Source organism: Aricia agestis, chromosome 4, assembly GCF_905147365.1.
Source record: "Aricia agestis chromosome 4, ilAriAges1.1, whole genome shotgun sequence".
Classification (NCBI taxonomy): domain Eukaryota; kingdom Metazoa; phylum Arthropoda; class Insecta; order Lepidoptera; family Lycaenidae; genus Aricia; species Aricia agestis.
Genome location: NC_056409.1, coordinates 19,313,871 through 19,334,410, shown reverse-complemented (window position 1 = coordinate 19,334,410; position 20,540 = coordinate 19,313,871). Strand labels below are relative to the sequence as shown.

Sequence of the window (20,540 nt, the reverse complement as noted above, 5' to 3'; positions counted from 1 at the left end):
AGGCAGGACCATCGATTCTGAATTGTACGTACTGCCAACAACTGATGAGATTAAAGCAAGAAGTTGAGAGAAAGCGGCCGGAATTAATCAACAGAAGGGGTGTGGTTTTTCACCATGATAACGCTAGACCTCACAAGTCACACGTCTTTAGCCACTTAGCAAAAATTAATGGAGTTTGGCTGGGAGGTGTTAATGCATCCGCCATATAGTCCTGACCTTGCACCTTCAGCTTTCCACATGTTTCGGTCGCTGCAGAATTCCTTAGGCAGTGTCAGGTTGACATCACGAAAAGACTGCCAAAACCACTTGTCGCAGTTTTTTCATCAGAAGCCCCAAAATTCTTATAGCAATGGGATCATGTTCCTACCAAAGATGGCAAAAAGTTATCGAACAAAATGGCACCTATAAACTTTAGTCAATTGTAAATAAACTTTATAAAAAAACCTTTTGATTTTTTATACACAATGCGAAGAAAATTTTTCCCCAACCTAATAAGTACTATAAAATACTTATCTTCTTAATTTCTACCAATAGGCTATAAGAAGGATTGTTGTCAGTTTATTTTATTCGCGTTTGATTGCGAGAACTAGGACTAGCTGCCAAGGCAAGCTCTAGCCAGGAGCCTACCTAGGTAGGGATTTGGATGAGGCCATGTGTCAATAAAGTTATAGGAAGTAGGAACTTAACCCGACTGGCACAGCGCATGATGTAACCCGACCAACATAACTTGGGTTCGTCGTTTGCCTATAAATCAATTTAAAAAATCAAACCAATCAATATCGCCAAAGTCATTCAGGTAATTACTGAAAACACGTAAGGACGTTTTTGACGTGGGAGAGCCATGCTTCGGCACGAATGGGCCGGCTCGACCGGAGAAATACCACGTCCTCACAGAAAACCGGCGTGAAACAGCGCTTCCGCTGTGTTTCGCCGAGTGAGTGAGTTTACCGGAGGCCCAATCCCCTACCCTTTTCCTTTCCCTACCCTCCCCTATTTCCTTCCGTACCCTCCCCTATTCCCTTCCGTACCCTCCCCTATTCCCTTCCCTACCCTCCCTATTACCCCTTAAAAGGCCGGCAACGCACCTGCAGCTCTTCTGATGCTGCGAGTGTCCAGGGGCGACGGAAGTTGCTTTCCATCAGGTGACCCGTTTGCTCGTTTGCCCCCTTATTTCATAAAAAAATAAAAGGAGCGTACGGGCCGATTCCGATGCAGTATACCTACCTACTGTATTAACCGTTTGTTTTTCGTGCAATTTCGCGTCATCCGCTAGTGTGAGTCATTATACGTGGGAGAGCCATGCTTCGGCACGAATGGGCCGGCTCGACCGGAGAAATACCACGTTCTCACAGAAAACCGGCGTGAAACAGCGCTAACGCTGTGTTTCGCCGAGTGAGTGAGTTTACCGGAGGCCCAATCCCCTACCGGCATACCCTGGCCTATTCCCTTCCCTACCCTCCCCTATTCCCTTCCCTACCCTCCCCTATTCCCTTCCCATCCCTACCCTACCCTATTACCCTATTCCCTCTTAAAAGGCCGGCAACGCACCTACAGCTCTTCTGATGCTGCGAGTGTCCATGGGCGACGGGAGTTGCTTTCCATCAGGTGACCCGTTTGCTCGTTTGCCCCTTATTTCATAAAAAAATATATAGTGCTCGTGTATGAACAGTATGATGTATCTAAGGTACAGAACAGGGATCACCAATTAGTTTCGCTCGGGGTAGTAGTAGTTCGAAAATGCTTGGTCCCCACACAATGGGTGGTCTGTTATAGTCTGGTGGTCGGCGGTAGTCCGTATCCGTATTTGGTGAATGGTGACCCCAGTAGTGCTAGCACAGCGACCAGCGGAAATGCGAAAGTATGGACAAACTGTGGAAATAAACCTAAGGTGCCGTTCCGATCTTTTTTCGTTCTGAAAAATTCAATTAAAATGCCACTTTATGACAGACTATAGTCACAAACTGTGGAGATAAACTTAAGGTGCCGTTCCGATCTTTTTTAGTTCCGAATAATTCAATTAAAAAGCCACTTTATGACAGGCTTATAGTTCTAAAAATTCAAATAATATCCTAAATTATGACATATACTATAGTGTGTCATAAAGTGGCATTTTAATTGAATTTTTCGGAAAGAAAAAAGATCGGAACGGCACCTTAGGTTTATTTCCACAGTTTGTCCATACTTTCGCATTTCCGCTGGTCGCCGTGCAAACACTACTGGTATAGAGTGTAGACCTTGACTTTCCTGACTTGACTACAGACCAGACTTTGGTCGTTACGAATATTTCTGATCCACAGAGGAAATTCGTGGAACTTAGGGTCAGCGCAGACAGAGAGGAATAATCCTCGCGCGGTGGGCATGCACTTGAAAATAAACTTTAAAATTAATAAACTAAAGTGCATAAATGCTCGATCCTTACAAGAAATGCTCGCGCGTCCTCGAGGATACGCAGGAATCAGTTGGATCGTAGGATGATTTGATAAATCGAATTTTCGCGAAAATTCTAGGGATTTCGCGAAAACACGGATTTATCAAATTATCCTACGACATATATAGTACGAAAAGGTATAGTTGTATGTTATGTATTAGGTATAGTTAGTGCTAGGGCTGATGATGACACCGGATATAAAGATCACACATTCACATCACAATGCACAGAGGACTTTTACATAACTTACGAATAAACAATGCCGTCTTTACGATACATTTTACGCTCTGAATAAGATGTTTTTTTTTTCAAATAAGTATGTTGTATTGTAGGGAAGTTTTGAAAAGGCATTTGATTTAGTCAGAGGTAGTTAAGTCTGTAAGGACATGTACAGTAAGTACAGTAAGGACATGTTTTTTAAATCTTCCTTTCCTTTCCAAGCTGGAGCTGCATAACCAGGGCCGGTTTTAGAACTATCAGCGCCCTGGGCGAGATTTTCTTGGCGCCTAGGCTGCTGGTAGTGCTAAAAAAGGCGGCGCCACTTTAGTTTGCGTTCGGCGCCCCTTTTTATCCAGCGCCCTGGGCGGTCGCCCAGCGTCGCTGGATAAAAAGGTTAAAGGGCACAGTAACTAAAAAGTAGGTAGATATAATCATTATGTACTTAAATGTAACTTAGAGATTTACCACCTTTTATTTAAAGGATTGTTAAGGGCTTGATCATCAAGCTTTGATGACACATAGCTAGCGAACTGCATACTAGAGGTTAGCAGATTGCGCTGCGGTCACTAGATAAATGGGTTTTAACTTTATCGTTAAGGCCCTGTATTCCCAAAAACGGACGATTTTCAAGATTTAAAAGTGACAGTAGACACAAAAATATAGTAAGTACTTTTACTGCACAATTTTACTACACAATCTCCTTCACTACAAATCGCCAATTAGCATAAAATTGTCTTTATAAAAGGCTAAAAATAATAAATATTATGATCTTAAAATCTCGAGCTCTAACAAGCAAACATAGAGACGCGCACAAATACAAAATTTGATAGGTATTTTCGTAAACTTAATTGGCGTCGTCAGACTTCATAGTCTTAGCAGTTAGTGTATTCCCAATACATAGGATACTGGATACAGGATGCGTCTCCTCATCACAAGTACTAGGATTGAATAAGTCTGAATTGCACAATTCTTCCCGTACGATAGCATCTGTGACATATGCTTGAGCAAACGCGTGACAATGGTTGCCCAAGCGATTGTTCGGAGCCAGCAAACGGAACCATTTGTATAAAATATTAAGGAAACCATACTTTGGGCCAGTGGTTGACGAGACGTAGATATGGGGAGGAGGATAGTGCTTGTCCTGTGTGTGGGGTTCGTCGCTGCCAGTTACAGGAGTGATGGGTATGTACTGACTACTTAAGGAATATAGCTTGTGTAGATGTATGTATGGGCGAGGCGTATCAACATAATTATTATGTTAGTTGGGGAGGTGAAGAGGGGATTTCGGAACAAGGTCGAGCTTGTATAGGCTTCCGACATGTGTCTAGGTATCATGGTATAGAAATCAGTTTTCTCACGTGGTGGGTTAAAAAAATTGAACAAGCTGCCTGTTGTAACTTGTAGCCAAGATGATAATAAGTATATTGTATGATTATTATTTATATTCCAAGGGTTTTACGCATGATGCTTAACTTTAAATTAAATTAGTTATTTCAAAGTGAGAAAAATAATTTTTTATGAGTAGTGTTATCACTTATCACAAAGCCTTCAATTACCTTCAATTACCTACTTACACGGTACACCATTCGTAAAATACCTATTGCGATGAATGTATATTTTCAGCGGTTTTCTTCCCAGTCAAAACTACAACCAGCGAACGGAGGACCAGTTGGCAGAGCCTTCAGCGAGGGTGGACAAGAGTGATGAGAGATTGGAGAGAGATAATCCAGACAGGAAAGAGAGATTCGGGATCACCGGGTATGGAAGCACGGTAAGAGTTTCTTTTTGTCTAAGAAAACAAAATGCAAGCTAGCAAATGAGTCTTGGAAGTGAGAGCTAAGCCCTCGGTTTTAGAAGTGCACTGGTTAAAGAATTTAAGACGATTTGAGAATTTTCAGATTTTAGGAATCAAACACATCAGCAATGTAAATTGTAAATACACGAGTGCAGTGACGTGTCCACAGAAATTAGTGGACGTGTCTTTATACTTTTTAGTTCTAATGCATTAACGCAATGTTCTGAAAAGCACGAGGATTGACGGAATTTATTTAGGTATTTATTTATTTCAAAGGCACATCTACAACATAAACACGGAATGTCAGGGATAGGTAGTGACCTACTATGCTGCCATTATGATTTATGCACCAACTTACTTACCTACGTACTGCGGCACTGCGACCCAAACTGGCTCTTGGACTATGACACAACGACACGCCGATCCTGTGCGACAACCTGCCATGATTCAGCTCGCAACGCCTTCAGGTCCTTTTCCACATCATCCCTCCAGCGGTATCTGAGACGGCCCATTATGCACTTAAGTAGGGACTTTTTCAACAGCCTTCGCATCGTTGGCATAACAATATGTGACGTATAATTCCAGGGTTCATACGGCGGCACCGCTCCCGGAGTGTATGGGCCAGTGAAGATCGACCTGGGTGGCGTGCTGCTGGGCTCCATCCTCGGCTTCGGAGCGGTCATCATACTGCCCAAGATCATACACGCCTTCTCCTACGGATATGGGGGATATGGACGAAGTATGTATGCAACAACATAAAGTAGAATCACCAAGATTTCGATTCGAGAAGATTCGCGAAAGAACGATCGGATCTTCGTTTGATTGTTCGGTGGTTCTGCTTGCCACTCCGGAAGGCACGAGACAACTCCCAAGCCTCCCGGAGGCCATGACAGGGCCCTATTAGGTGTAGCCATTGTAAGTGTCATCCAACCCACCAAGCTCTCACATAGCCTAAAAATAATTACTTATCGCATTCTTTCTTTCCGGACACAGCATGAACTCTATCTTATACACATTTAAAAAAAAGACTGTCTTTTATTTTGATCTAGTAAGTTCCTACTGTGCTTATTTGTATCAAAGCAAGCTAGAGATAGGATACAGCAGACGTTTAAATCATCTAGGTCAGTGGTCCCCAACCTTTTTTCATGCGGGCCACAAACGTGGTTTGATCTTGGTGTCGCGGTTTGCAACAAAAAATTTTAGGGTAAAAAAATAACGTTCTTCAAAATTAACGATTTAAAAGTGAAAAAAAAAAATCACGACTTTCACGACGACCTTAAATTATTTTGCGGGCCATAAATAAAGTCCCGGCGGGCCGCGGGTTGGGTTAGCTAATCTAGGTAAATGATTTCCTCTACATCCGCCAGGAAACTGAAATTTTTATACAAAAATGTATCTTTGCAGGAATTTTACACTTACCCCTGTTCCCAGGTGCCGACTCCGACTTCTCCCAGCTGACCGACGTCCTCTCCCGCATGGACGAAGCGCTCAGCAGATACAACATAGACTCCACCTCGTGCATGCAGCGGCTGGCGTGCGCGTACGTGCAGCTCGCTAACGAGAATATGGTGAACGGGAACGCCACGGAGTTTGACGCGGTTTTGGCTAGCGTCTCCAGGTACCTAATATTTCTTGTACTATCCTCTCTATCCTCTTGGCTCCTAAAGCGGATGAATTCTGACAAAAAGTGGAATCGAGCAGACGATTGTCGTCACAATATGATTTTTGCATCATGTTGCGCTAATTCACAATGTGCGCTCGGCAAAAATCCAAAGACCCTAAAGCAATGTTTTCTATTCCCAATGTTTTTCAGCCTGCGGCGCAGTTACAGGTACAGGCGCGGCGCCCTTCTCTACCTAGATATTAGAAAAAGATATCTACATAAATTAATACCTTTTTTTTTTATTCTGTTAATTTAAGTATAGGACCATGATTATAGTTTGGTTAAGCAGGTAAATAGTAATAAACAAATATTTAATCAACTACCTGCTTTACATACTTAATTAATACTTATTATAATTTAATTTTATAATATTTGTGGTTTCGGATAATGATGGAGGATCGACTCACGGCGCCCCTCTTGCCTTTCCACGGCGCACCAGGGCGCCACGGCGCAGTTTGGGAACCCCTGCCCTAAAGTGTCTGGCCCAGTAGCGGAAAGTATGGTGCAAATTCGCTGCGAACCTATCTTGCCACTTTTTGTGATTTTACACCTGCATTCTGGTCCTTCCTTTCAGCAACACCCTCGTCCGGCGCATGCTGGCCGGTACCCCGGTGTACGAGGGTATAGCCGCCGGCAAGTCCGCCGACACTGACTGCCAGCACCAATACCCCAAGTGCAAGATGGACAAGAAGACCATCGTGAAGGTCCTTACCCAGGTGCTTCCTTCGTGAGGATCTTTAACGCAATAGTTGTAATAGTTTAAATAAACGTGTTCCTGATGATTTTTACATTTTTAACAAGTCTTTCAATCCATACTGCTACACCTAATAACATGAATGCCAAAGTGCATGAATAGGATGATTGGGATGAAATTGGCTAAGGAGTTTGAGTTTGAGAAATTTTTATACATTGTTTTAAAATAAAACAATATATAAAAATTTCTGACCTCATGGCCTCTTGGGCCAGGGCCTTTTTGGTCGGGGGCCCGTGGCATCTTGCCAGCCCTGCCACCCTATAGTTACGCCACTGGGGGAGAACAAATAAAACAAATGATGTACAAATTTAACAATATATTGACAGAGTCAACACGGAACCTATCTACAGTGATATGATCGGCAACTCAACTACCGCGGCGCACTTTAACATGAATTATTAATTGAATATTAAAAACCATTCGTTCATTTTAGTGGCTTTTAGTGACGTAGCACAGCAACATTATTATATTCTTTTCAAAAACTTGGCAAAATCTTTCAAATGACGCAGAGTAAAATAAATTTAAACTAACTGAGTTTTATCACTAGGTATATTTTTGGCGCGAGAAAGTTTCATTTTAATTCATGAAGCCCTAAGCGGCCGCATCCGGCCGCGATAACAATAGATAAGCTATTGTGTCTCGTTATTCCACGACGGGGTTACCATCGAAACAGCGCCTCTAGTGACAAACAATGGCAACTTATTTACACTAGTGACAAAACTTCGCTCTGAGTAAATCTAATGGCCTAGGATCCCACCATAGAAGGACATAGAAGGACCTTCACCGAGCTGGGTAACGGATGAAAAGTATTTTGTATATAATTAGGTATGTCAACAAATTTATTGCAAGTGGGTTGAATAAATATTTCTGTCCAATGTACTTGTGCTTACTTTTGTTGCGGTTATTATCGTGTCTTGACGCGAATTGACGTCGATTTCTGTAATAAACAACAGCATTGGAATATCTAAAATAGATGATTATGCAATACAGTTACATTGCTCCCAAAGTGATAATGCGCATAGTTTTCGAAATTTTTCGGCAACGGTCGTATTTCCCGAGCGACGGTAGAGGATATTGCATTGCGTTTAAGATACATGATATTCGTGTAGCTTTTGTAACACGGTCATTATTCACGGCCATTCATGCGCATTATTAATTTTGCAGTACTGTACTATGTAGTAGATGCAATACAAGATTTTGCCAAGGACCATACAAAGTTAACAAGAAATGCAGCATCATACACAGTAATCACTAAAAGTCGCACATTAAAATGAGTTACCAATTTGTATTTATACACTAATATATACATTGTGACTGCAACACATTGTTATTATTGCAACTATGCCTGTTTCAGGCTAAAATGCTAGCTCAGTTTGAAACATGCTTCCACTGACTTTTCTACTATTATTTAAAGAAAGACAACACAAAAACACTGTCGCTTAGGGTTTTTAATAAATTATGCAGCTCGTACATGTACATGTAATATTCGGTATTCATATCCTGGCAGTAGATGTGTGTATTAATTGCTATAATATGCCCTTGATTGTAAGGGTTAGTTTACAACGAAACAAGACGATTCGCAGCAATGCACAATAGCAATTAAAACCATGCTATTAAACAATATCGCCTTGTTTCGATGGGTACCCTAACTTGTAATGTTGTTCAAAACACATTTTATTGTTTAAACCAGCGGTTCTCAAACATTTTTGATGATTAACGTCGGAACCCTTATTTTAGGCGGACCCCCAAAAAAGGCTTTGTCTTTGAATGAATTGCCTCCATGCTGATTGTCTGCTGACATTATTGTTTATTAAAAACATAAAATTATGTATCGCTCGTGGATTTTTGCGAAGCCCCAGCACTCCGCGGAGCACACTTAAAGAATTGCTGGTTTAAACCAATGTCTATTATAATAGTAAATTATATTATAAATGCATATTTAAATAAGAATAGGCGACTAAAAGAAATGCTCTACTATGCAGTTTAAATAACGAGTAATATGTAAGGCCATAATATTATTTTACCAAGGACCAATATTCATGCTATAAAAATTGTATTTCAAACTCAAAAATAAGATTTCAATAAAATAATACTCTAAAGTCTAACAAGAAAGCTTGCATTATTCCAAGGGTAATAATTTTAAGTAACATTAAAATTTTTGTAGATCATCATAATGTTAAAGAGTAACTTGAAATTGTTTTTATGAAATTAAAAATGTCTCAGACCTTCAGAATATATCATAATACTATACATCTTTGAATTTTATAAATATTAAATAATATTATACAGCATGATACGTTCAATCTTTAAGGAGAGTACTCGGTACTCGATTCTCATTATAATAATTATGTAATAAAATTAGGTACTTAATTTTTGACCAAATTTCCCTTTAATGTTAGGACAATGCGTGACAATGACAAGCAGTTTATTTTATTCACAAAAATCAGGAAATCGGACTTAAATAAATGAATCATGGACACTCAGTAAATTACTATGCGGCCGGCGTGGCGGTGTGCGCCCCGCGCCGCGCGCTACCCTTCCCGCGCGCGGTGTCCATGAGTTGGGTAAATAATTATTTAACTTTAACCTACATTTACTCAGTGATCAATTGATATACATTTATATTTTTTTTCATCTAATATAATAGCCAAATATCACGTCCTCGAATATTGAACATGTCTCACCACTCATGCTGTATAGCAGTTGATCCCATGTGTATAATGAGAAATACTATAAGTGTTAATTTATGTGTATTATTAGATATGATTGCAATATCAAAAACCTCGTTTTTCTCCTACATTATTATAATAATATGTTTATAGCAAGATTAAGACATCATAAGATTTCAAGCAAGTTTAGATCATTTTAAGGCATAAGATTTTATTGTTAGTGTAATTGACTTCAGTTTTTTCCGTTTTCCACACGTAAAAATCCACATTCTACAGAATTCTTGTATTTACGTTTTGTTATGTCCGTGTTTAATACATTAGCAAAGTCGTATTTTTTTTATAAAATTAGATGGCAAACAAGCAAACCGCTACCTAATCACGTAAAAATAGCGATCAACAATCCACTAGCAATAGTCCATAAAGTTAGTATACCTAGCGGAATAGAGAAACAGAGGCCTGAGCAAGCGAGATGTCACTATCAGTAACACTGCATGTTAAAAAGGGACGTGTGATACATAACAGCAGAACTCTTCTCTCTTTTTGACGTCCAGTCGGCACTTATCGGCACGTTGACAATTTAATCGCATAGAATTAAAGTTCAGTCATGCTTGTGTAATTGTATACGTACACATATTTTTACACACAGATGTAAACCAATTTCGGTTTCGTTTGATAGCTCGAGATTGTTGCTCTATTCCGCTAGGTATATTAACTTTATGCAATAATCGCGCGAGCAATAATTGCTGGGTGTCATGAATGTCACAATTCACAAACAATGGTGTCATGTATATTGTATAGTGATTGAATGCAATCGTATTGTTTTGGCTGATACTTGATACGAAATTGCGATTTTGGAGCAATTCTCTCGCAAGATACGTGGTACGGTGGCCGGTCACCTGATGAAAGGCAACTACCGTCGCCCATGGACTCTCGTAACATAAGAGTTGCTGCCTGCCTTATTGTTGACAAGGACAAATTAATAATCATGTTACTATAACGTATGTGTAGACATTCTTATTAGTAAGGGTTAAAGTACCTATATTATTATGTGTACCTTCACCAGGTTACTACCACAATAAAAGGAGAAGAAATATTACAATAATATGATATTCATTTAAGTTACATTCAGTTTAACCATGCTGGTAGACCTATTATGCATGGCAGATAGGCAAATAACGATCTATAATTTGATTATTTTGTATTGTTTGTCGTCTTATTATTTAAACATTATTAGAGGTTTTGGATGTGAAAAATGCAAGTGTTAAAGGCCTACAGATAATAAATACTTTGTTATATTTGAATAAATGCAAATGTCTTTTTAAACATAAACTCTAAAAAATACCTTGAAAATTATTTATAAGGTTCTAAACTGAAATACCAGTTTTAATTATTTAACATTAGCGATCAAATAAAATTAATGTAAAAATAACATAAATTTATTTTAACAAATCAATAAAATAAAGTTGAAATGGCAACTGACACCTACCTAAGCGAATACATTTTCAGAATCATTAAAAAATAATTTTACGATTAAAACTTTTCTATACGTGTTGTTAGCATGAAACAAAAATGTCATGCCGTCTCGTTTCCTCAGACTACTGTATTCCTCGTATGAGATAGAAGATATATCTCTCTGTCTACTTTGTTCGTACGGTGGTATTGTTAAATACGTATACATACCCCACAGGGCTGTAGCCCAGATATAAAATAAAAACTAGAATAAGCATCGCTAAATAGTGCAAATTTTGGCACTCCATACATAAGATAGCCTTACTCATACAATTCATAGCGGATTACTCAATGTTGTTGTCTTTATCTATGTGGTGACATTTTCAATGTGTTAGAGAAAGATAGAAGATATCCGTTGCATTTTAAGGAAGGGTGTTAAAATATTAATCGGTAAATTATTACATGATGTAAGTAAGTATATAAGCATATTATGTAAATCATAATTATAATGTGTGTGCCTTATGTTCTGAGTATATTGTATATTATTGTGATATTCAAAACGGCTTGAGCAAAATTGTAACTCTTATGTAATACTGAACTCCTCTGTTTCTCACTGGTTTCATTCGCGAGTTCCGTTTCACGGATTGTTAACAATGCCATCTTGAAAAAGAGTACATTTTGTATCATAGTCCGCTCGCGTTGCGAAGACAGTAAAGTCAAAAAGGTACATAAGCTTTCTTTTCAATCATAGTACAGTTCGACAAGGCTGTTTATGAACGTGGCGAGAAAAGGAACTAACGCTTCTAGCATACAAAAACGTCATTTTGACAGTTCTCCTTTACCAGCAGCGCCCACTGACACATTCATTTAAAGCCTTGGAATACTGTAAGCATTTTAATACTAAAGTAAGCCAATTTTACTCTTTAAAAAATGGTTTGAATGACATAAATTGAGTGATTTATCCCTCTCTACTGTCTTGTGAACGAGAGTAGACTATAGTCTTATTGCTATACAACCTGCATGTGACAATACCCTGCGTGCCTCAAGCAATATCTAGTTCGATTAAAAACTTAATAAGACACTACCACAGTATAAATATATTATACAGTAGATACAGACTGTTCATACAAGTCAGCCTGAATCGGACTAGCATTTTTATTATTTAAGCGGCAAACGAGTAAACGGGTTACCTGATGGAAATCAACTGCCGTCGCCCATGAACCCTCCCAACATCAGAAGAGTTGCCGGCCTTTTAAGACGGAGTTCTCTTCTTGAACTTCTAGCCTACAGTAGCAAAATACTGCAGTATCGAGTCAGTATGATTTCAAGGACACTGTAACTCTACTGTATGCATTTATACTGTGATTACCGTCCTTACAGGTTTTAGAATATTGCGCACCTAATTATTTTACCTAGTTAGTCTATCTAGTGTTTATTTTACATCGTAGACCTGTGGTCTATTGCCATGCGGATCATTGGCACATCATGTTGAGGAAGGAGTGCGCATATGCCATCGGCTGCACGTCCGGATGTGGCTGGAAAATACAATGAAAAGATTCAATCAAAGTAAACAGGACGAACTACCCTATCATTGGCAGTCATCATTGATATATAGATAACTATCTATATAAATAAATTTATTAGCTTAGAATAAAGGTAATCCTGTTGGCTCCATAAATTGTTATTCGAAAATACTAAGGATATGAAAAATACGATTTTCGGTCGAACTCTTAGGCTGAAGTCTCGAAACTAGTGGGCAGAGGGGCGGGAGCGGCGCGTGACAATGTAAAGATTTATATGGATAAGCTGTCTAGTACGCCGCATGCTGCTCGGTTTTCGGGGCCTGTCCATATAATTATTTACATTATCACGCGTCGATACGCTGCTATAATATTTGTTAGCGCCAAAACATTCCCGTAGCATGATATGAAATTAAAGTATTTTTCTATAAACTATTTATACCGTTTTTATAGTCTCCTCATCTACTAGCATAAGAAATAAGCATTCGTGAATTTAAAACATAAGAACAATAATTAAACTTACCACCGCTTTATAAGTAGTGAAGTTAGGTGTGAGGTCCTTGCCGTTCATCGTGATGAAAGCGCCGAGGTTACCCATTGTGTCACTGAAAATACAATTTGTTTTTTTTTTTGACAAGTAAGATATAGGTACAAAATAACGACCATATGGCTCATATTATTTGTAAATACACTATTGAGGTCGTAAAGTAAAAAATCTCAACACAGGGTAAAATAACAACAAATTCTCATTCTTCAATCTTCCAAATAAAACCCTCAAAGATTCCACTCAATAAAATCTTGATAATGGTGTTCAGGCAGCAACTACATCTATCAATAACAATTGGCAGTAGATACAGTACCAAAGTCAAATAGTTCAAGCAGTAGCAAATAATGATGTTTGCGGTCGTTAAAATCCTGGTGGCAGGCGGTGTAGTCTATGCGCTGGCTGCAGGTGACATAGCCCAGGCGCTACACTCACCAGTAGTTGGGCGCGGAGAACACCGTGATGCACTTGTCGTCGTGCGCCACCTCGTACCCGTCGTTCTTGACCTCGTGGCTCCTGATGATATAGTCCAGGCGCTGGCTGCAGGTGACATAGTCCAGGCGCTACACTCACCAGTAGTTGGGCGCGGAGAACACCGTGATGCACTTGCCGTCGTGCGCCACCTCGTACCCGTCGTTCTTAACCTCGTGGCTCCTGATGATGTAGTCCAGGCGGTTCCGCTGCAGGAAGTTGGCGGTGACGTCGGGGCCGAACTGGCAGCCGACGCCACGCTTGGACGGCGCCCGACCGGCCATAGGTTGAGGGTCAGACCAGAGCAACTCGCACATTATACCTGGAAATTATACAATATACTTATACATAATATATTAGGTATTAAAAAAATGAACTTAAGAATAATTTTTACTTAATACTTATGTTGTTATGTAGTGTTAAGCCAAAAACAGCTGATTAAAGTCAAAATATGATATGCTACCATAAGTAAATAAACAATACTAAAACAAGACAATTTCTTTAACTATATCCAATATTATACATTAATCATTATACTCTAATTTCGAGTTTTCTTAAGCCTGAATTTCCACCTAGAACCTATAGCACTATTAGGAAATTACTAGAAATTATTAATACACAATTAGCTATTATACAAAGTAAAGATTTTCAACACTTACCATCCTCAGGCGGCTGCTGATTTCTCTCCACCTTCCTAATGTCGTCCAACATGACATCATCTTTGGAGAACAGCCCGCCGTGCATGACTAGCACTCTGTTGTTTATGCAGTGGGCGAGCGGTAGCCAGTTGTATACCTCGGTGAAGAGATCTGCCATCTGTGAGGTGTACTTGGAGGTCACTTCCCCTCGGAAACCATACACCCTGTTCATGTCTAAGGTCTCGTGGTTCCCTGAAATATTACAAATATTTCCATGTAATCAAAAATATAATATTATAATATATAAGTTAAGCAGAAAATCTGTCTGTGTCATCTATTGAATTACGTTTTTTATGAGAATTTCGATGGCACCCGGACTCTTAAGGTTTAGCAGTGATACAACACTAGAATATCTGATAAATATTTATGATTTATATTTTTATTTTCTATGGTCCTCTTGTAAAAGTGTAGATTAATATTATATATCTCATTATTGTGTCATTTTAATACACATAGTAGATTAACACAAGAAGATCTAAAGTTGAAAGAGATGTTTAATACGTAAACTGAAATTATTACGTACGAGTCTTAAAAAATTTAATAAAATTTACCTCTGGACATGAAAAAGTGATCCGGATATAACAATTTAAAGCTGAACAGTGTGAATATACATTCTACACTGAAAGATCCCCGATCAACAAAATCACCGTTAAACAGGTATGGATTCTGTGGAGACGGTAGACCGTTCAATTTGAAAATGTTCATAAGATCGTAAAACTGGCCGTGGATGTCTCCACAAACTGTAAACTTCTGGTCCTCTGGTACATTTATGTCTACTAGTGAAGGTTGCTTCATCAGGTATGCTTTTACATCTATAAGGATCTGTAACAAAAATAACAAGGATGGAGGACAAGAGGAAGAAGTTGCTTACAAAAATAAATATCAATATAACTATTAAAATGCTCTATCTTTGTCTTTGATTCGTAAATTCGAGACAAAGAAAAGAAAAGCAACAAACTAAACATAACCATACAAGGTCTGTATATTTTTTTTTCTGTTTAAATATTTTTAACCCCCGACAAAAAAGAGGGGTGTTATAAGTTTGACGTGTCTGTCTGTCTGTCTGTTTGTCTGTGTGTGTATCTGTCCGTGGCATCGTAGCATCCAAACGGATGGACCGATTTTGATCTAGTTTTTTTTGTTTGAAAGCTGATATGATCGAGAGTGTTCTTAGCTATAATTCATCATCATCAGCCTCCTTAGTGCTGGACAATCAGGGTTTATCTGGTTCATGAAGGGCCGTTAGCAACTTGTGGTCGTTTAATGGGTTTATATATTTCATTCTAGTTCGTGACATTTGTGAATATACAATAAACGTATTACGTATACACATAATAATGGAAAGTTGACCTGGTGCTGCAGCATAACCTGGTAATGAATAGGATATCCAACTCCTCGCCAACTTAGAGCAGAGGTTTCGTGTTTGGGCTCATTTTAATAGCGACAACCAGTAAGAAGTAGATAAATAGTAAATATTTTCATGCTGCTGCTGCAGCATCACCTAGATTCTATAGGAACCGAGCTTCGTATGAACCCAAAGTGGAGGTTTCATGTTTGGGCTCATATTAACGGCCTCATCGAAAAGAACATTGATAGATGGTAATCATGAGACTATGATTCTGTTGATAGGAATTATTCTGCACTTTAACCAACACAAGTTTAAAAACCGCTAATGTATGTAGATCTTTAATTTCATATAACATTATAGTTTAAGGATCAATTCACAGCGAACTGAATCGAAATAATCAGCGACTTGGCGGTTGTAGGTTGCAGTTTACTTGGCGGTCCCCCGACACACCGTGACAACAATTATGGACTAAAATATTACTTTACACAAGTTAGGAATTATTTGAACTTAAAGGCAGTAAACATTATTTCATTACTTTTTAAAGTTGTTTGGCGGGGTTTTTTTTAAATTTCTTAATTTAATTTTTAATTTTTTTTTATAAATAAAAATTCACAAGTACCTTGTAGGCATATTTTCTATGTAGTTTCTTCTGGGCTACGTAATGTTCCATTAGGTCAGTCACAAACTTAAGTGTGACTTTACCATCTTCTAAGCTGGGGCCCGTGTATTCTTCCTCAATTGCTGTTAAATATATAAACAAGTTCGATCACATAATATGCACAAAATAACATTGGGTTACACACTGGATGTGCAGCACGTGCTAGCCCCTAGCAGAAGTAAAATCAAAGACAGGGGGATATTAACACCTCTCCTGTCGGACCTGTGTAGGAGAGGTGGTAATATCCCCCTGGTCTATTCAATTGTGTATATGGTTTAACAAATTAAGTCTGGTGGTCTATTCACTCTGGTTTAACAAATTATCAATCGGGTCCAAAATTTTTTACCAATCAAAAGGTGCATATTAACATCACTAAAGAATTTTAACTTCAAAAATATTAAATACTTCCTAGCACCTAATTTTAGTAAGATTTAATAAATTTTTTTAAATAAAGAATAAACAGACAACCATACATTTAGAGTAAAATTTTTATACTTTAAAATTATAAAATTACTACAAAAGTGATTATGAAAGATGGCCCTGTGCGAGTTTCTTACGCCGGTTCTTCTCGCCGGGTTAGTTCCCGAATCGGTGGTAGGCATCTGTGTAGCCCCAACGTTCAGAGAATATTTTAAAAAATTTATTCTGAATAAAAAATTTTGAGTTTGAGTTTGAAGAATTATGTACTTATTATACAAAATTAAGTTATGATTATGAATACTTAATGCTTTGTTCAAACCTACGCGACCAAGCGACTGCGGGAGCGGGAGCGTCGGGTTGTGAAATGGTTTTAGAAAAGAAGTCTAGTTATGTACACAAAACACACATTTGGCAGCTTGACGCAACTTGACGCTCCCGCTTCGCAGTCTCTTGGTCGCGTAGGTTTGAACAAAGCATTTTACTTACTCATAGAATCTAAATTAATGGAATCAGCAATATTGACTTCCTTCTTATCAACGGATATGGCTTTCTCAAATGCTATTTTCTTAACAATTTTATTGCATTCATTGTATTTCATCTTTGCATCTTGATCATTAGGCCTTGCTTGAGTAACCTGAATAAAAAATACTTTGCTAGTCATTCTATCAGATAATAATATTTAGTCTATGTGTTAAGTTTGCAACTAATTGTCAGTGCTAGTGACCATTTAAGCTGAAACCTACATTAATAAATGAACATAAGATTTTAACATTTGTACTGTACTCAAAGCAAACCTAAAGAAATTTACAAAATTACATCTTGAAAATTTTAAAATTTGCTATTGTAAATTTCACACAAGCACAACTTTCCTACAAATCCATGTTAACCACTGGGTTAACCTACTGAGGTTCATTGTTTGCTATTTTATTTAACATATAGTTAGCAAATAAATTATGCAATCAGTTGTAACTTGTAACCCAAACTGTAGAGAGACTCAGTTTCTTATTTAAAATATACACATCTTTATATGAACTAGAGATCGCCCAATGGTCGAAATTAGACCTTAGTTTCAATGACATTAGGACTACTACCTATATATTGTAAAAAATATTGACTTTAAATATTGTTTTTCGTAAAAAGGTTACAAAGTTTTTCGTTCGCGTATTAATATTATGATACAGTATACCATTATGGCAATTTACTATGAATTTTCAAATGCAATCTTTGTATGAAAGAGAGATGCAGAGTCATGTCTCAGGAATAGTCAGATTCACAAAGCAATTATAATTTCAGTATTGAGAATGTAACAATAATAAAACAGTTATACTTACAAATTCAAAGTCCTTAAGAGCTAGTTTGTACTTTCCTAAAGACATATAAGCGGCTGCTCGTCTGTAGTATGCTTTAGTATAAGTCCTGTCTAGTTCTATTGCTTTGGATGCATCACTTAAAGCATAGCCAAAGTTTTCCATTCTCATATTAGCTATACTCCTATTTGCATACATTACGGCGCTTTTTGGGTTCTTCTCTATTGCTTTCGAATACAACTCAATAGCTTCATTATAATGTTGATCTGAAAATAGAGAGGTTATGATTAATAGATCAGAAGTTTAATTGAGAGTAAAAATAAAAGAAATACATCACCATTTATGGACTGTTAGACATAAAGACGAGAAGGTTTACGTATTTCTATACTACTACGACGTAAACTTACTTTTAAAGAAGGTATTTGCTTCGTTTTTGAGTTTTTCTGCAGCCTCTATGTCCTCCTGTGTTACCACCTTCTCTCCGGCTTCGTTGACTTCGGCTGATACTTCACTATTCGCCATTGTGATGAGGTTTTGATACACAACAAAATTAAAGTACGCTCTTGATAATAATACAGTTAATCATGAGTAGAAAATGTGATTTTTGCATGCATTTACATGCTATCTGCTTTTTTTGAGATAAATGAATTGTCAATTGACGATTTGACAGCGTCATGACAGTTGACATTGACAGTTTTATTTTTTAATTAAGTTTGTATGCAAATTGCAAATGATTAAAATATGTAATCCAAGGAAAACAAACAGAATAATAATAATATTTAAGACTGCAGACTTTCTATCGGCCGATAGGTTGGTCCGGTTGGGCTGTTAGTGCGCACACTACGCCAACTAAACAGCTGGGTTGGTGACTGGTGTGGGTGCGCAGACTAGACAACAATCGCCCGATTGCTGTTGCACGGTTCCATAATAATTTCCAGCGATAGATTTTTGAATGGTAAATTTTTCACGATTCTGATTTCTGCCGAGTCGGCTGACCAAACGAATTTTTGTCATTTGTTTCAAATACAATATTTTGACAACTAAAAAGTAAAGATTATAAATTTTTATTCTTTATAAACACCTAGCTTATAAAAAATCTGGTTTGCCCCCCCCCTTGGCCTACAACCTGGGTATTATTATTACCAAGAATTCGTTGTCCGTCCGCCTGTCTGTCTGTCTGTCTGTCATGCTAAAATTGCCGAAATTATGCGTTTCGTATGCGTTTGACATTGTTTACGTAATCATGCCGAATTTCCGCCGCGTAACTTCGGCATGGTGACGTGTTGAGACACTAATTACCTTAAGAGGATACACCAGGGGCGAGAGAAATTGAAAATATGTATTTGAAAATGTATTGCTGTCTCACCAATCTCAAGTCTCCCACCGCAGAGCGTGATAGAGACAACACGACAAAAGTTCTAATAAAAGAACAGAAAACTTCGATTCGTTGTCCGCTGATCCGCCGCCTTCTCCAAAACTTAACCGATTTAAGTACTTTTTTCATTAAGAATTAAAGCATGGCTTGTGCTGTGTTCCTATGTTTTATTTTTTTTGTATATTTTAGCCAGTTTTGTTTTCTGGGTGTTTGAACACAGAGAAAAATCTTGCCATTTTTTGGGTTTTCGGACGTTCTTATCTTTTTTAATAATAAAATTATGAAAAAAAAGTAAACATAGGAACATGCTAATAGTGGCCATAGATATTCAGGAAAAAAATCATAACTCTACCGGCATTATCCAGGGAGGAAACAGGGGACAGCGTTTGTATGGAAAAACGGCGGTGTGGAATCCTCTTAAGAGTGGGAAGCAAGTCTCAAAAATGTCCGGCATTCGAAGACGAGATTCCTCCACTTACCGCGAAGAACATTATAATATAACGAGCTTTTGCCCGCGGCTTCGCTCGCGTTAAGAAGTATTATTATATACAAACTTTCCCCCCCCTGTTTGAACCCCTTGGGGTTGGAATTTATCAAAATCCTTTTTTAGCGGATGCCTACGCTATAACATCTACCTGTATGCCAAATTTCAGCCCGATCCGTCCAGCGGTTTGGGCTGTGCGTTGATATATCACTATGTTAATCAGTCAGTCACCTTTGAGTTTTATATATAAAGATATATTATAATATAAGCTATGAAATTGAGCTTTACTCCTTCTCGAAGGTCAGGTAGCCCTTAGAACTGGATAGATCCTTAGTAACCGCGACCGAAACTCCATAGTGGTCGTTCTTACCTCTGTAAAGGTCACAAACAGGTAAACTTTCAAGTTTCAGCTTTACGAAACGAAGGAAGGTCTGGCCCTCGCGGGCTCTTGGTCCATAATAATTTTAAAGTAAAATAAAAAAATTAAAAATCCCATACAAAAAAACACAATTTCTGGTCTATTTTTACTCTATAACGTTACGGAACCTTTCGTGCGCGAGTCCAACAAATTGCAAAATAATTATAACCTAGGTACTCCAGTTGTTTCTGAATCATATTTAAAGTTAAAGATTTAAAAGTTTACACTACTGAAATATTATTACCGTTAAAATATGATATCAATTATTTATTTATTGATGATCATGGAGCAACAAAATATAAGTAATATTTTAGTTTAGG

The 20,540-nt window shown here is 38.0% G+C and overlaps 2 protein-coding genes across 2 annotated transcripts; one reads left to right on the top strand and one right to left on the bottom strand.

Annotated features, from left to right (window-relative positions):
* The first annotated feature begins 3,580 nt into the window (after positions 1–3,580).
* On the top strand, positions 3,581–6,875 carry LOC121726271. Its single transcript, XM_042113547.1, has 5 exons — positions 3,581–3,829; positions 4,271–4,418; positions 5,028–5,181; positions 5,874–6,060; positions 6,680–6,875. The coding sequence occupies exons 1-5, from the start codon at positions 3,765–3,767 to the stop codon at positions 6,834–6,836; spliced, it is 711 nt and encodes a 236-aa protein (XP_041969481.1). The 5' UTR covers positions 3,581–3,764; the 3' UTR covers positions 6,837–6,875.
* A 4,941-nt stretch (positions 6,876–11,816) lies between these two features.
* Positions 11,817–18,580, bottom strand: LOC121726275 (serine/threonine-protein phosphatase 5). The gene is made up of 9 exons (XM_042113552.1): positions 18,351–18,580; positions 17,968–18,209; positions 17,123–17,270; positions 16,178–16,299; positions 14,762–15,032; positions 14,172–14,402; positions 13,615–13,834; positions 13,021–13,102; positions 11,817–12,512 (listed from the first exon to the last, which is right to left on the bottom strand). Exons 1-9 carry the CDS (start codon positions 18,463–18,465, stop codon positions 12,450–12,452), a joined length of 1,494 nt encoding a protein of 497 aa, XP_041969486.1. The 5' UTR covers positions 18,466–18,580; the 3' UTR covers positions 11,817–12,449.
* Between the last annotated feature and the right edge of the window lie 1,960 nt (positions 18,581–20,540).